This window comes from Clarias gariepinus, chromosome 12 (assembly GCF_024256425.1).
Source record: "Clarias gariepinus isolate MV-2021 ecotype Netherlands chromosome 12, CGAR_prim_01v2, whole genome shotgun sequence".
NCBI classification, from domain to species: domain Eukaryota; kingdom Metazoa; phylum Chordata; class Actinopteri; order Siluriformes; family Clariidae; genus Clarias; species Clarias gariepinus.
In genome coordinates, this window is record NC_071111.1 from 21,052,027 (window position 1) to 21,070,478 (window position 18,452).

The 18,452-nt window shown below is 37.6% G+C and overlaps 1 protein-coding gene across 2 annotated transcripts in view; it reads left to right on the forward strand.

Annotated features, from left to right (window-relative positions):
• LOC128534463 (thyrotropin-releasing hormone-degrading ectoenzyme-like) overlaps positions 1-18,452 on the forward strand; it is a 204,486-nt gene that overhangs the window by 126,329 nt on the left and 59,705 nt on the right. For both annotated transcript variants that reach the window (XM_053508894.1, XM_053508893.1), the window contains exons 7-8: positions 5,873-6,010; positions 10,869-10,934. In XM_053508894.1, the coding sequence (XP_053364869.1) occupies positions 5,873-6,010; positions 10,869-10,934 (204 nt within the window). The remainder of the gene's footprint in view (positions 1-5,872; positions 6,011-10,868; positions 10,935-18,452) is intronic.

Genomic DNA, 18,452 nt, shown 5'->3' on the forward strand with positions numbered 1-18,452 from the left:
TCGAAAGCTGGTGGAGGTGTGTGCCCGAAGCATTCGCAACAGTAATCCCTCTTTCAGCGGGGTCATGCTCCCTGACAGACAATAAAGTTGTTCCGGAATGGTGAGAGGAACATGGTCTTTACTTGGACTTCTCAATACAGTCAATCGTGTGGGATGTGCCAGACAAACACCTTGCAATTTACAGAACATGAAAGATTTGCTGCTATGGTGCTAGATACCACATGACACTTTCTTCAGAGGTCTTACTGTATGAACTCCTTGCCTTGACCATCCAGACTTGTTTTTGGCAGCACGTCAGAGGCTACACAATATTAACCAGGTGGTTTTAATGCTATGAATGATTGATGTATTTACTTTATTACAGTGCAGGGTGTTCCACATCTGATTGGGCTGGAAGGTAAATTTGTTTAAAAAACCTTTCCTCTTTCTAATTTTGGCACTGGTGTTCCCCAATCTCATTGTGAGCCCTTTGGGCTGGATGCTGCCAGATGCATGGGACTAGGTCTTTTCTCTTTACACTTTACTTTTATAGAAGGAAGAGAGATGAGAGACTATAAATGAAATGGCACAGGGTGTCATCACTCTAATGAAAGCATGTATTGGCCAGATGGAGACTCTTTTAATGCCACTCATTTTTATAGTGCACCTTAGTGACTCACATGAGACAAAGATGCACCTGCACAGCTGTTTTCTCTCTCTCTCTCTCTCTCTCTCTCTCTCACTCTCTCTCTCCTCAAGTTAATAAAGTCCAAATCTACATCATAGCCTAGTTTACTGGAGTTTCTCAGAATTGAATAATCTATAAAAAAAAAATAATCTAGCCGGCTTTATCTTTGACTTTCTCTCTCACATGCACCCATACACCCACCCGAACATCCCCCATACACATACACACAACTTATTACCAGGCTTGCCAGTCCCAGGGTATATGCAAGTGTGCTGTGGTGTTGTTTTTAGTTAAAAAAATAATCTACCCCCAGCAAGATATTGTTTTAAAGCAGATTTTTTGTATGCAATCTAATTAGGCAAACAAAGGAAATGTGCAAACCCAGTGTATCTACAATGTACAGAACCTTTTCTTTTTATATTGTGAAGATAGCAGGTAGGAATTAAATGTGACAAAAAGGCAACCTGGAGATATAACAAATCAAACATTTATCTGCTGTATGTCTTGGTGAACTGGCCATGCAATGACCGCAAAGACAAGCCAAAAAAATCTCCTTTTTCCCCATGCCAGGACGTTTTGGGCTAGTTTTGAGTCTTTTTGTGGATTTTATTAGACATATTATATATTAACACCATTTGTTTTAGCAATCGTTTTGGCACTGGTTTCAGAACCTTAAGGTCATTGTTCAAAACTGTAGACGCAGATCTTAAAGTGGTCAAAACATTGTATTTTGCAGTCATATTTTTAGTAAGACATTTCTTTGGTTCATACACCAATTAGATATTGTAGTACAGAATATGTGGGACGTATTTTATCACTTAGTGTCACTGAAAAAAGACCAGTAGAGAGAATACCACAGGTGTGGTGGTATCATTAAAACAAATCCGAAATGTTTTGAAATGATGAAATGATGAAATACAGCACTGTAATTCACAGCATATGTCCTCTTTACATAAAATCAAGAATTAGTGAGAAAAACCATAGAGTACTACCAATAAATAAATAAATAAAACTGTAATGCTCCTCTTCTACCTTACAGGAAGCAAAGCGAAGTGTTACACTTCTCACTTATTTCCATAAGCCCTGTCATGTCGATTTGGCCAGAGGTTCTCATTCACATCAAAATGAATGTTACCATTTTCCAACGTCTTTCGGGTTGGGTGAATCCACGCTTGGCTGTAATGTCGTTGCATGTCTCATCTTTGGCCTGAAGAGGAGAGTAACTTGTTAATGCAAGTGCATATCAGACACTTTTCACCTTCATGAGGAGGAAAATTCCTTAAGGGCTTGAGAAAAATATAGTATGGGGATAGACACAGTGGTGGATTGTGGATGGACCTGAAATCATGCCTGCACCAGTTGAGCATGGTGGAGGCTGACATTGTCCTATACAATAAATGAGTTCATGCCAACAGCTCTATGGTGGATAATAAGCTCGTCAAGGTATGTTAAAAGGAGCTCTGCATTGTTTTAGCTAATGCAAGGTCTGTGTCCCACCACATCTTCTGATAGACGGACATACTGTACATTATGGTGATGATGGTTGCCTGCTGGCTGATGGAAATCTTGACCTCGCCTCCTTGTATTGGCTAGATTAATACCTGCCTCATCCACAAATCTATGGGTGCCATCACCCTCTAACTAAAGCTACATGTTAGAAAGGGAATTGCTGATTACAGTACAGTGATGGGGGAACTTTCACAAACTGGCATCATGAAACTGACCAACCCTGAACAAACTCAACCCTCAGTTTCTTCACCCTGTCTGCATTTATCTAAAAGAAATCCACACAGTTTAGCCTTTTTTTTTTCGGATTTAAGGGCAATTTGGGGCCTTTGAGCATACAGTATATTCAATGATTGGCAAACTTATGGATTCCACATTGTTGAAGATGTCTGCTTTGTCCAGGATGTGCCGTCTGATTTCCATAAGGCAAATGTCATTTCATTCTATGACAAGAGTGTACAAATGCAATACTTTTTCTAAGCTGATATAACATTTCCTGTTTTTCCATTTTACATAGCTTACCTGTCAATTATAGGTGGATTTTTACACCAGTCTAGTTTTGAAAATCTTGTCCTAGTGAAATATGGATGAAAAGAAATGTTCCCTTTTTGTATGGGTTACTGAGCGAATCACATTTCCTATTACATTGTTGCATTATCCAAAAGGAACTGTTCCGTGCATTCAGTTCTATTATAAGTAATTTCACCCTACATTAGCATGTGTTTCTTTTAGCAGTTGAAATTTGTTGATACATAATGCTCAGGTTCTCTTATACTGTATGAGAGAGAAAGAGAAGTGTCTGAGACCTTTATGTTATCTGAACTAAAACAATAAACATTGGAAATAGGTTCTGCTAAGCTAGATTGAACTGCAATATGGTATAAATACATTTATAGTAATATTAGTTGACTGTGTAATGGTTATTCATTTTAGCATGACAGTTTAACTTTAAATGAATAATTTCCCCATACAATATAATTATATACTCTATATACTGGGCCACAGGGGGCATGGAGCTTATCCCCAGAGACTTTGAGCAGAAGGCGTGGTATACCCTGGACATATGATACCATATACTATATATGCTGGGCCGCCTATATATATATATATATATATATATATATACACAGTGGTGTGAAAAACTATTTGCCCCCTTCCTGATTTCTTATTCTTTTGCATGTTTGTCACACAAAATGTTTCTGATTATCAAACACATTTAACTATTAATCAAAAATAACACAAGTAAACACAAAATGCAGTTTTTAAATGATGGTTTTTATTATTTAGGGAGAAAAAAAATCCAAACCTACATGGCCCTGTGTGAAAAAGGAATTGCCCCCTGAACCTAATAACTGGTTGGGCCACCCTTAGCAGCAATAACTGCAATCAAGCGTTTGCGATAACTTGCAACGAGTCTTTTACAGCGCTCTGGAGGAATTTTGGCCCACTCATCTTTGCAGAATTGTTGTAATTCAGCTTTATTTGAGGGTTTTCTAGCATGAACCGCCTTTTTAAGGTCATGCCACAACATCTCAATAGGATTCAGGTCAGGACTTTGACTAGGCCACTCCAAAGTATTCATTTTGTTTTTCTTCAGCCATTCAGAGGTGGATTTGCTGGTGTGTATTGGGTCATTGTCCTGCTGCAGCACCCAAGATCGCTTCAGCTTGAGTTGACGAACAGATGGCCGGACATTCTTCTTCAGGATTTTTTGGTAGACAGTAGAATTCATGGTTCCATCTATCACAGCAAGCCGTCCAGGTCCTGAAGCAGCAAAACAACCCCAGACCATCACACTACCACCACCATATTTTACTGTTGGTATGATGTTCTTTTTCTGAAATGCTGGCCTCTCGGATGAGTTGTCTCTGCGCTCTTGGGGTAATTTTGGTCGGCCGGCCACTGCTGGAAAGGTTCACCACTGTTCCATGTTTTTGCCATTTGTGGATAATGGCTCTCACTGTGGTTCGCTGGAGTCCCAAAGCTTTAGAAATGGCTTTATAACCTTCACCAGACTGATAGATCTCAATTACTTTTGTTCTCATTTGTTCCTGAATTTCTTTGGATCTTGGCATGATGTCTAGCTTTTGAGGTGCTTTTGGTCTACTTCTCTGTGTCAGGTAGCTCCTGTGATTTCTTGATTGAAACAGGTGTGGCAGTAATCAGGCCTGGGGGTGACTACAGAAATTGAACTCAGGTGTGGTAAACCACAGTTAAGTTATTTTTTAACAAGGGGGGCAATCACTTTTTTACACAGGGCCATGTAGATTTGGAGTTTTTTTTTTCCCTTAATAACGTAAACCTTCATTTAAAAACTGCATTTTGTGTTCAATTATGTTATCTTTGACTAATAGTTAACGGTTTTTGATGAGCAGAAACATTTAAGTGTGACAAACATACAAAAGAATAAGAAATCAGGAAGGAGGCAAATAGTTTTTCACACCACTGTATATATACTGTATATATATATATTTATATATATATATATATATATATATATATATATACACACGTGTGTGTGTGTGTGTGTGTGTTTGTGTCTGTGTGCATGTTAAAAGCCACTTTCCTATTTTTGCATTCTACTTTGCTGTTCAACTGAGGATTTCAGATGAAGCAGTCGAGATGTGATTAAAGTGGAGATTTATGGCTTTAATTCAAGGGGTTTAACAGGAATGGTCCATTGAGTGTATAGGAATTACAACCATTTTTTACACAGTCTTCAGGTTTAAAAGTAAAAACAAATATAACTATGAATAATAGGGTTGTTTTTAGTGGCGCAGTGGCATAGTGGTTACATCTATGGCCTCGCACCTACTCCAGTTTCCTCCCACAGTTCAAAGACATGTAGATTAGACTAACTGGCATTTCCAAATTGTCTGTAGTTTGTGACACTGTACAGGATAAGTGGGATAGTGAGTGAGTGAGGATTAGTTTTAATACTGTACTTGGATGCAATTCTTTTGCAGTCCGTAACTGCATATAATCTGGAACCCATGGACATCCCTAAATGCTTTCTTTTTTTCCCTTTCTTATTTGTTGGAGTTCTTACTTTCGGTTTAATCTTTAATGAGTAAAGATCATGCATTTCACAGTGTGCCAGGGCGCATTGTCCTGCTGAAAGAGATCACTGCCACTTAAATGCCAGGACCAAAGGCTGTTCCAAGCCTATAGCATCACACTACCTCTGCTAGCTTGATTTTTTCACATAGTGCATTCTGGTGCCAAGTCTTCCCTGGTAAGCATCGCAAACAAAGACTTGGCTGTCCATATGACATGATTATCAAACAAGGAATACCATAGTCGATATGGCCTTTGGTTGCCCATGGTCCTGGTGCCGCAGTTTGTGGTTCCTTAGGTCACTTTTGCTAGGACTAACCACTGCATACAGGGGACACTTTTCAAGATACATTGCCCCACTCGTCTATCCATCAGTTTGGCCCTTTACACTTTAGACATGCTGATTTTTCCTGCCTCCAACACATCAAGCTTAAGATCTGACTGATCACTTGCTGCACTTGGACAGGTGCCATTGTAATTAAATAATCAATGGTGTTCACTTCACCTGTCAGTCATCACGATGTAATAAGTGATTTGTGTTTTTAATACCTTAAATAAACCATCAGTTTTGTAGAATACCAATGAGCAGAATAATAATTTGAAGGGAAATCATTCAAACTCATGTGTATGTGTGTCCTGCAGGAGAAGCAAAGGTTCCTGACTGATGTTCTTCATGAGGTCATGCTACTGGATGGTTTGGCAAGTTCTCATCCCATCTCTCAGGAGGTTTTTGAAGCTTCTGACATTGATCGAGTTTTCGACTGGATTGCTTACAAAAAGGTAAATGTCTCTCAGTAATGTGCATGAGTATAGATGCTGATAGATGATAGAGGTAGAATAGCTGTCCACCCCAATGAAAATAAAGTTCTAAAAAAAGCCCCTGCACTTTTATAAACCGCATCATTATTCTAACATTAGTGTCACCCTTCATGTTTTGAGGCATGGAATTTTCCTCTGGCCACAAGCTTGTATCTTCTAAGCCACAATGTGATTCATCACATAAATGCATAAATCCACAAAAGTCTGGGCAGGGAATGACAACCAGATCCACCAGAAAATGTGCGAAATATAATAGCATAAAAACAAACCAAGTAAACATTAGGCCAATGAGCAATATGATGAAATCCAAAACACATGACTGACATTTTTAATTTATTAGTAGTGAATAAACCATTCAGTTGTAACTGAAAGCCCTGCCCTAAAGCCCTCCCAAAAAACTTCATCTATCTAAAATGTAGATTGAATAATGCAGTTGCATCACGCAGTTGCTGCAGATTCGTCGGCTGTACATCCATGATGTGAATCTCCCATTCCACCACATCCCCAGTGTGCTTTACTGGATTCAAATCTTGTGAACTGTGAAGGCCATTTGAGTACAATAAACTCACTCAAAACAGTTTTAGTTTTATCAGGTGGTGCATTATCCTGTGGTCATAAAGGGATGGGCATGGTCAGTAACAATACACACTGTGGCTGTGGCATTTAAATGATACTTAATGGGTACTAAGGGTTCCAAAGCGTGGCAAGAAATCCTCCCCACAGCATAACACCACCAGCAGCTTGATCAATTGATACAAGGCAGGATTGAACAATGCCTTCAAGATGTTTATTCCAGATTCTGACCCTACCATCTGAATGTCACAGCAGAAATCGAGACTCATCAGATCAGACAATATTTTTCAATTCTTCTGTTGTCTAATGTTGGTAATGCAATTGAACAGCAGCTTCAGTTTCATGTTCTTAGCTGACAGGAGTGGTCTTCTGCATATGCTCCAAGGTTTGACAGTTTGTAACGAGATGTTATTTCAGTAAATGTTACCTTTCTATCAGCTTGAACCAATCTGGCGGTTCTCCACTGACCTCTGGCATCAATCAGGCATTTTCACCCAAAGAAACCTGCCTCTCACTTAATATTTTCTCTTTTTCAGACCATTCTCTGTAACCCCTGGAGATGGTTGTTTGTCAAAATCCCATTAAATGAGTAGTTTCAGACATACTCAGACCAGCCCAACTGACAACCTGTCCAACCACCATGCCAAATTTGAAGCCACATAAACCACCTTTCTTTCCTATTCTGATGCTTGGTTTGAACATCAGCAGATCATCCTGACCATGTCTACATGCCTAAGTGCAGTGAGTTGCTGTAGTATAATTGGCTAATTAGATCGCATTAATAAACAGTTGAACAGGTGTACCTAATAAAGTGGCAGGTGATGTACAAATAAGACAAAAATCAGATGCTTGAAGAACTTATCTAGTAGTTTAGCGTGTTGACAAAAACAAAAAAAGGGGATGAATTTTCGATGTGCTAATCATTGCAAACTTTGTCCAATTTACTGATATGACTCCCAAGACCATTCATTAAGAGCTTATAAAATAGCACCTGATCCAGCACATCTTATATAAATTATAAGTTTTTCCACCAAGACATAAATGTCTGTATAATTCATGCATTTCATTATACATTAAATAATGTTCATAAAAGTATACAGCATGCATGTGATATAATCTGTTTTATAATGATTATAATTTCTTATTATACATGGTTATATTAAATTAATGCCAATTTTTTTGTTAATCTAATGCACTTGCCTATAATAAAAACATGCCGATGGTTTAAAGGACAAGTTGACTAAACACGCATCTGCTACTCTTACAGCTAGCTTTAATTGAATTCCTAAATACTGTATAAATGAAAAATTGGTCATGAAGATGCTTATGAAGCTGGATCTGGAACATCCACCTGTCAGACAGTGGTGCTGGATTGAAAACTGCTCCTCAATGCAATTTCTCATTACCTGAACTAAATAGAACAAATAGTATTAAGGTGCAAGGAAGTAGTGATAAGTGTAAAATTGCTATTTTAGAGGTAATAAGAAATAAAACAAACCTGATACACTACTTTAGTTTGCATATTTTTTTTCCCAGTTCCAATATATTGTTCACATTACAAGCCACATTGGTGAATTCAGATTTTTTTGGTCAGATCAGATTTGCAGGTCATGACGGTTCACATTCATAAATGACTTTTTTTGGACTCAGGATAAACAGCACATATGCACAGATCTGTACGTCTTTGCTCATGCTATGCGGGTTATACATCACATCAAATCACATTATATTTGTTGGACCACTTGCTCATTGCAGACAATGGCTGAACCAAGCAGTGAGATTTTCCCAAAAATAAAAAATAAGAAATTGCCAAATTGCTAAGATTTCTCTGGAGGACAGCAAGACGCTGTTAGACGCTGAGGACAGTTAGACGCTGTGTTTGTTGAGATTTAGAAGAAGGTAACCAGTCTGTTTTTAGCAGCTATAGATAACAATGCTATTGTTAACCGATGAGTATCCACTCAGATGCAAAAAACTCAATCTGACAATTCTCATTCAATTATTTATCCGATCTAGGACCACATACAAAAAGTGATTTAAATCCGATCCGTGATTTAAAACCATCAGATTTGTGTCCTTATAATCAGATATGTAACATGAGTCACTTCAGGCTGGTAATGTGAATGTATTTTTTCAAATATTAGGAACATGTATATTCCACTCTACAGAGCGACAATCAACACCCCCAAACTATCCGAACACCCTTTAGTGACACACGCTAGAAACATTTGGTTAATTTTAGAAGCTGTGCATTACAATGTATTTTCGCTTAGCTGGATTGAACACTTGGGTTTTCTTTATTTCCTCAAATTCTAATTCACACTGAATTAATTATAGCAGCATTTTAAGTGAAGTTATTTAAATGTTCTGCCTGTAGGAGAACCAGAAGAATTAAATCTATTCCTTAATATGTCACAGTGAGAGGAATGGCGCGGATAACAGAATAAGGTGTCAGCCTCAGGGAAGCGGCGGTGCAACAAACAGATCACACTCCCCCTTACTCTTAGAGAAAGAGAAAATTGTAAATGTATGTATGAACTTTTTGTTTATACCAGTCTTATACTAGTTTTTATACTGAATCTAAATTTTCTAACATTATAATACAAAAGTCAAGTCAAGTTCATTTAAAGCGCATTTGAAAATAACAAAGCTGACCGAAGTGCTGTAGAACTTCTCTCTCTTATATATATATATATATATATATATATATATATATACCGATTGTGCGATTTAATACAATGGTTACTGTAGACCTCCACGTTTCCAAGTTGGACCACAGAGATTCCTATATGAATGGATGGTTTGACGTACGATGGATGGATGGATGGATAAATGGATGGATGGATGGATGGATGGATGGATAGATAGATAGATAGATAGATAGATAGATAGATAGATAGATAGATAGATAGATAGATAGATATTCTTTGAGCTTGAGTCTGGACCTTGGAACAACCAAAAGCATCTGGTTGGAGAGTCAAAGTGTCCTAGAGGATATATGAGTGAGTAAAAGCTCAGAGAGGTTTTTCTCCTTATTAATTTTGAATAATAAAATGTCGTATTCATGCTATAAAAGTTATATAATTGTGGTCTATATTGTGAAGCCATATATGTGCTTTAAAGCAAACGTTTAGGAAAAAGAGAAATTCACATCAATGGCTCCCTAATAGCACAGCTGAAATGCATTTACCCTGTCATCTGCACATCTGTAGTAAGAGAAAAGAAAAGAGACCAGAATGGACTGTAGGTGAAAGGGATAGCATAATCTGTTTGGACAATCACAGCGTCACTAGACAATTGCCGGCTTCTGTGAGCTTGTGTCTGCGTAAGGACCGCAGATAGACTGTTGTGCTGCCCTGTGACACTGCAGTTTAAAATGAATAAGGTTAATCTAAGTCTGCTGCTTCAGAGGTTTTAGATCTATTTGTCAGATCTTACTATGGTACTGTATGGTAAGGTATATTAAATTATAATGACAAGCATTACATAAGTGCTTATGAAAAGAGTCAAGAGTTGTGTTGACCCTTCTTTCTTAAGACCTGGCCATGGACTCAAAATTTTTATGTTTTGTTCCCCGAACCACTTAGATATCACTTTTGCCTTATGGCAAGGTGCTCCATCATGCTGGAAAAGGCATTGTACATTCGTCACCAAACTGTTCTTGGATGGTCGAGAGAAGTTGCTCTCGGATTATGTTTTTGCACCATGCTTTACTGTTGGCATGGCACAGGACTGATGGTAGTGCTAACCTTTATACATTTCAAGAATGGCAGCAAAGAAGCCGATTCTCTCCAGGAACAGGGTGATATTCTGCGAAGGGTACAGGGAGTGGACTGCTGAGGACTGGGGTAAAGTGTCTTTCTGATTGTTTGGGGCATCTGGGAACAAAAAGGTAAGCACTAACATCGGTCCTGTGTCATGCTAACACTAAAGCATCTTGAGACCATTCATGTGTGTGGTCGCTTTCAGCCATGGAAGTGGGCTTACTCATACTTTTGCTTAAGAACATAGCCATGAATAAAGAATGGTACAAAAGTATCCTCCCAACCATAAGAGGAGGAAGCTCACAAGAAGTCACAAGAAGGGGAAAAGCTGGCTTATGGTTGTTTTTTTTGTTTTGTTTTTTGCAAAAAGGAATGATTCAGAAGGGGGTAAGATTGAATCACTTGAGTACAGAATAGTACTAAAGAAGCAAAGTATGTCATTAATAAATCACAGATAAAGTGTGTGTGTGTGTGTGTTGCAGGGTGCTGCGCTGATCCGCATGTTGGCGAATGTCATGGGGCAAGCTGTGTTCCAGAAAGGCATAAACGTAAGTGAACCATAAACATCGTTCATCTGATATTACTCTCATTTCCTATTCGTTTGTCCTTTTTTTAAATCCTAAACACACTCCATGAGCAGTTTTTACACCAGGTGTTTTCTTTCCGCTGCTCCATGTTCAGATTAAAAACTCTTTATTTCCTAAATCTTTAATGAACCAGTCTCATTAATAGATTAGAAATTATATTTTCTGATGTTTATTAAATTAATATGAAGCTTTTTTTTTTTTTATCAAGTTTCGGGATAATTTTCAAAGGCTCTTAAAGATATTTTAGCATGAATACATCTAATATGAACAAATTTGCATGTGTTTTACTGCTGTTGCCGAAAGCTGTTTATGCACGAGACATTCTGGTTTGATTGCTGATTTAATAATTTCCAGAAGCTAATAAGGTTCACAGGCATCAGTCAGCAGAAGAAAAACACAACAATACACTAATGAACTTTATTAAACTATCTTCTGTTATTCATTTTGGGCCATGTTTTACATAAAAAAAAAATATTATAATTAGTTTTTTAATACTGCTAATAGGGTAATGAATATAAAATGTTTTTAAATGTTTATGTTTTAAGTGTTTTGAATAAATGTAACATTTGAAACAAACATTTTTCGTGATCTAAAAGATAAACAGAGGATTTAATTCACATTTATGATACAAATTGTTTTAACTTTTGTACGATTTAAGTAATTTGATTTGTCAAATTTGGTGCACTGTGCTTCACTGACCTACAGTATATTTCTATTATCACTCCACTCTTCTATAAACACATTTTACATCAAATTTAATTACCACTGTGTCATCTAGCATATGTCCACATTTGCCCTTGTTATGGTTAATGGTCTACTTTAGTAAAGTTGAATGGCCAGCAATAGTGGCACCACTGATGATATACTCCTTTTCCCTCTTTTTTACATTTATGTAATGTAAAATAAAGTAGCATTTATCACATAATGTAAGCTAAGTGGTCTCAAACCCTTAACATGTTAGGCTAATAAATCAGTTTCTTTATTCACAGTGGTAATATATGATTATAATAACCATACTGTTCTATGTACTGTAGACTTCAGGAAATTGATTTTTGTTTTATGTGAAACCCTCAGCAGCAACCTTATTTCCCCTCTCGTCTGTTCCAACCACTCATCATTCAGCATCTAATCACCGGCCTGATCATCTGTCACCATCTGCATCTGTTTCTCACTGGTTCATGCCTTAAGTTAGAGAAGGTTTATGCTTGAATGCAGATTAACAAGCAAAAATCATTCCTCCAAACTGGTCAGGTCAGGTATCTTAAACTGGGATAATCTCCAACTTTCCCCTTATATATTTGTCTTCGGGACAGCATGAACACCAACCTTGGGTGTTCTCTAGTAGGATGAAGAGTATCATGTAAGAACCATTGGTGGGAGGCGCTGATGTCACCGCTGGACATCAAATTGGTTTAGAAAAAAAAAAATATCAGGCTTTAGTTATTTTAAATCTACTTTCCTTCAAAGTCTTCATTGGACTACAGGTAAGGAAACACTGGAGTGCAAGGAACTCCCCAGGATGACCACAAGGGATGAAATACAGCAGCTTAGAACAGTGATGTCATGGTGGTCAGGGTCTTCCCGGGTAATTCAAGACTCAAAACCGATGTGGTCCTGCCAGAGACTCTGCAGAGGGCTGCAGGATGTACTGTAGCTTAAAGTCCATATCGCTGATGCTTATCTTGATAAATTAAAGGAGAGCACAATCAGAGAAGCAGGACAAGTGCATTCACCTGAATACTAGATTTGAAACTTTGCTAGCAAGGACATTATAATGAGAATGTGATTGAAGACTTAAAAAGACAATAACAGTGATTTACAATATCATTGTAAATCTTGACACATGGTGATTTTCTTCTAAATGGTACTTTTCTTCTAAATCTTTTGTGGGATTATACATTTTATTAAAAGACAAGTTAATTCTAATTCAGAAGCTTTTTTGTGAACAAAAAGATGCATACTGTATCTGTGTGCTCTTTCAAAAATAGAGTTATTAGAAAAAATTCATATGTCCTGTTTTACGAAAAAACTTGGTTTGATGCAATCTTAAAAATACTTTTCAAGCATACAGTAGGCGGCTCGGTGACGTAGTAGTTAGCAGTGTGTCCCCACACCTCCAGGGTTAGGGGTTCAAAGCAATTAAGCAATTTTCCTCTGGGATTTATAAAGTTATTTGAATCTTGAATCTTGAATCAATTCCTACCTCGGATCTCTCTGCATGTGTGGAGTTTCCATGTTCCCTGTGCTTTATGGGTTTCCTCCGGGTATGCCGGTTTCCTCCCATAGTCTAAACAGATTTAACTGTTTAGTTTAACTGCTGTAGAGTGTGTGGCTGTGTGTGCCTTGGTAATGATTGGTGTACCCTACCCTGTGTCCAAAGTGTCCCACAGGATAAGTGGTATAGAAGATGAATGAATGAATTTTTAAAAATTAATAGATTCAAGAAAAGTGTTATAAAGCATGATAAATAAGAATTACAAGTCAGTTTAACAAAAGAATTGTGCTATGTTATTTGTTTTTAAAATCTTAAGTAAACTAATCAGTTATTCCTTAGAAGTTTTGAAGCACTCATGTTTATCCCCAGCAGAACATTGCCAAGTTACTTGCAAGCAACAGTGACAATAAAGCATTGATGACACTCAGACCCCAAAACCATGTTTCTTTTTTGCATTGTACGGTATTTCACAACACCATAAACAAAAATAAAACGAACCAGACTTAAAACCTTGTGAAAGCTCGCTCTCTGAAATTCAAAGGCTGTCTGTGCAACAATTTTGCGCCAAGTTATTTTTCAGCACAAATAAAGAAAGCTTTGTGGGATTTTTATATATATATATATATCTGTCATGATGGAAACAATGAAAAAAAATCTCTGCTACTTGACAAGTTTCTTCAGTTCCACATTCACACATAATTGCCGCCATGCTCTCCTTAACTACAGTGGTGTCTGACACATAAACATGTTTATGTTGTGAATGGAGAAACTCGATGTGACAGCTTGGCAACCAAATTAGTCGCCTCCTGTCTTTTTTGGCGATGATGTCACGGCACAGGACTGTAACGTTCGCTGCTAAATTACAGTCTGTTTCATTGGTCTAATTAATTCATTTCTAATCTGACAAGATTGCTTCCATTTGTTTTTTTGTTTTTTTTATACTATTTCTATACAGATACCTTTCTTTAATAAAATTGATATAATTGGCGAGTTTCTAAAGGCGCAGGAAGCATTAAATTGTTGTTCTACTCATCATAGGGACACACAGTTTGCATGGTGTCATGCCATGGCTAGATCCTTTCTCCTTTCAGTAATAAGTGGGTATGATGGATCAGTAAAGGAGAAGGTGATTTCTTGGCTGCTGCTACAAATTGCTTCTGTCTGCCAGTCTGCCACTCTTATGTAGATGATGATGGACTGGTGAGAGCAGGCATTAGAAGTGAGAGAGTTTGTATTTTTTTTTTTTTTTTTTTTAGCATTTTTATTTTGTAGCCCATGAATTTTATCTACATGATGTCTGAAAGAGAGCAAGAGAGAGAGAGAGAGAGAGAGAGAAAACCTCTCTGTACACCTCTAAAACCTCTTAAAGTTAGCGGTTCACCCTAAGCAGATGCCAAGTCACATAAAGCTTTCAGCCGTGAAGGGAGCGGATTGATTTGGAAGGAACTACACGCTATTTAAATTACATTAAAACCTTTAACCCCGTAAAGTCTCGGCATATTATTTATTATTTATCTTAAAGTATATTTTCAGTAACTATGTGCTATGAATTATTTATTATCTGTAGAGAAACTAAAAGAAAACACTTGAAGTTAAAAATGCAACTCCGGGTCTTCTGCAGGTCCTGGGGGATGAAAGGTTAAACATTATTTCAGTTTGAAATTAAATAGTTGTTTAGTGCAGTGGGCATGTTAAAATGGTCTGAATGGTGGATGCACAATGTAAATTAGGGTCAAAAATCTGTGAAAATCCCCACTTTGGGGGTTAGAATAATGAGGTTATTGGTGTGGCGGCTTTACTGGTGGGTACATTCGAGTACGTACTGTAGATACAAGTGTTTAAAAAAAAACATGGATCTCAGGCAGTAAACCTCTCCAAAACTCCAAGGACTAGGTTATAAGAAAGAACGCAATGTGGATGCAGATCCAGAAAAGTGTTTCACCAGAATAAGTCAAGACAAAAAAAAAAAAAAAAAAAATCAACCACAGTATAAGTCCCCTATATACGAACATTTGAGTTACAAACTTTTTAAAGATACGAACATGAGTTTATGCATGTTTATTTGCGGAACTTAAATCACATTTCCAGCATGCATCTTCTGCAAGTGCAGTACAAACCGAGGATATCTGGAAGTAAGCATAACAGTGGCGATGTAGGAGCACCCAGCAATAACGATAGAGGCAAAAGTGAAAATAATTGAGAGAATGGGACAATGCACATCCTTTTAACATGAATTGTTTAACCATCGGTATGTTTCTAAAAAACCCTTTGCTACATATAATGTACTGTATAGTGAATTGTGTTGGTATCTTGGTACTGTATACCAGTGGTCGGCAACCCGCGCTCCGGAGCCACCTGTGGTTCTGCTGAGGCTCCCTGTGGCTTTGGAAAATAACTAACGAGTATATAATTAAAATTTATTATGTTTAAGTTTTAGTTTTTTTTTTTATGTAACTCCAAATTTGGTTTATGGATTAGATCAGATCTTGTAACATTAAAATAAAACGTGTTTAATTTTTTGTCAATCAAAATATGCCTCCCACAGTCCAAAGAGATGTAGATTAGGCTAATTGGCGTTCCCAAATTGCCAGTAGTGTGTGATAGAGTGTGAGTATGTGTGTATGTGTGTGTGTGCCCTGCGATGGATTGGCACCCTGTCCAGGGTGTACCCTGCTTCGTGCCGTAAGCCTCCTAGTATAGGCTCCAAAATTCCAGGAGGCTTAGGGCACAAGGTCCAGGTCCAGGTCCCATGACCCTAAATACAGGATAAAGTGGTATAGAAGATGAGTGAGTGAGTAAGTGAGTGAGAATTAAATTTTTTCAATTCTCGTTGACAGCTTACTCCAGTACAAACAATAAAAATTGACGGCACACAGAAGCAGACGGCAGTTTTGGTTTGCCCCAGGTGGATAATTTAAGTTCATCTTTTTATTGATTTCATAAGGACTCAAATAGACATTGAGTATTTTATTTGAAAGTAACCTTCAACTCAGTATCTTTTCTTTCGAAGTTCAAACTGTTTTTGTTGCATGCAGAAATAGGATTTCATTTTCTCTGTAGAAGTTCATTGATTTCAGAAATGCAACACTGTATTTTTTTTTTTTTTTATATATACATAGCATAAAGGTAAGGAACCATATACAATATGCAGTGTTATTTTCATTTTAGATTTTAAAAGGGCTTTGTGGCTCCCCGTGTTTTCTTTTCTCTGGGAAACGGGTCCAAATGGCTCTTTGAGTGTTTAAGGTTGCCGACCCCTGACCTAGACAATGTTTGTTGGACTTACGAACAAATTGATCTTATGAACAACCTCTCGGGACTGAACTCGTTCATATGTTGGGGACTTAATGTACTATACAATAAGATATTAGCAAAAGTCATTCCACATGTTTACACACACAGTTAAGTCGAGCTGGGGTTATAACTCATCTTAGCGGGAGAAGCTCGACACCCATTATCTGTATAAAAGTATGACTTAATATGATTTTTGCTGGACTTACAAGTTTTTTTAAAGTCAGGATTTTGTCGCACTACAGACAATAGCCAGGCTAACACAACATTATGAAAGCTTACTGAGTGTTAAACCCTTTTTTTCTGTTTTGTCAACCATGACTAGCATATGAACTCCCAGCAAAACTATCATAGAATATTGCTCATGTCTCTGACCAGTTTTACAAGAACCTTAATGATCCTATCATGCCATAAATGTCTGCACAAAGCCTATAGAAACTTTACAAAAAGCCACAAGGAAACTACTTTTTAATTTGTCCAGTTTTAAACGCAGTTCTCTTGAAACCCTGGCAATTTCTGTTGGGAATGTGGGACTGTAAATTCTTTCCAGTTCTAGGTGCTCTATTGATTTACAACAATAATAATAAGAATTCTTTTTAACTGAATGATTGCACTTATAATTCCATTTCTCCATTTCTGTTACTGTTTCTTAAGTGCTTTCTCCTTCAGAGACTCTGTATGTGTGTGTGTGTGTATGTGGTGGGTTGGTGGTTATTAGTCAGGCTGTGGTTGACCTATCACCCTCCATTACATCTCTTTGCCCTGTGTTTCACTCTTGACTGATTAGATGACAAAGAATGACAGAGAGAGATGCACTTCGACAGGACACAGAGAGTCCTAAATTAGGAATGAATGGCTCTAAAAGCTTCGAGAGTATGTCCTCTGTGTCCATTACAGCAACCAGTTCTTATCTTCTTTCTGAACTCATCATTTCAGATTTATTTATTTTTTTTGCTTGTTTGTTTATGAAAGAAGGTCTGTGTCGATCTACAGTACTGAGGGGAAAGCAGCTGCTTGCCAAAACTTGCATCCAAAACCAGTCTTACAAGCATTTACGGCTTCCATGTCAACTAAAAAAACAAACACTTGGCCTCCTTAGTACAGTAATTACTTCTGAACCACCCATGTTGTTCTGTTAATTTCTAACGAGAGCTACAAAGCTAGCTAGCATCTAACACAAGGCTGAATCCCAAATCTCTTTCTAACCCTTAATAAAGGGGGCTACTTGGTGTATGGAACAAGGGATTCTAATGCATCATAGTGCACTAGCTTATCATTAACGTTATTTTAGATTCAACCCCAAAACTGAAAAATTAGCTCATATTTTAAAGAGGAATATACGAAAATATAAAGTAAATCTCATAAGTTTAGGCGGCATGTGGCTTAGCTGTTAGCACTGTAGCCTTGCACCTCTATGGTCCGGGTTCAGTTCCTGCCTCTGTGCATGCAGTTTGCATGTTCTCCCTGTGCGTGTTGGGTTTTCTCCGGGTACTCCGGTTTCCTTCCACAATCCAAAGACCTGACGATTAGACTGACTGGTGTTCCAAAATTGCTCATAGTGTGTGAATGAGTGTGTGGCCTGTGATGGAATGGCATGCTGTTTTAAAGGTTAAGTGCTACAGACAATCTCATTTCTCAAGTTTCTCAGGACAATCGACCACCTCTATGTCTTATTCGCCTCACCTTTTGCCTACATAATACCAATAAGAAGTTAAAACTACTTACCTGGCATTAATTATACTAACTGTTGGTCTCTAACTACTGTTCACCAGCTCCGCCAGTCACGGTTAGTTAGTTCCGCTAGTCGTCGAAGGATATGTGTTGGCGGGGCAAAATAACTAAAACCATAATTTCAAATTTTAAATAAAGAAATCATAATTTCTTGATGATAAATGGTGTTTGTGGAGCTGTTGTATAAAAGCAATATCACATTTGAGGCCGTGCTGTCGTATCACACATATCACAGACGGGCT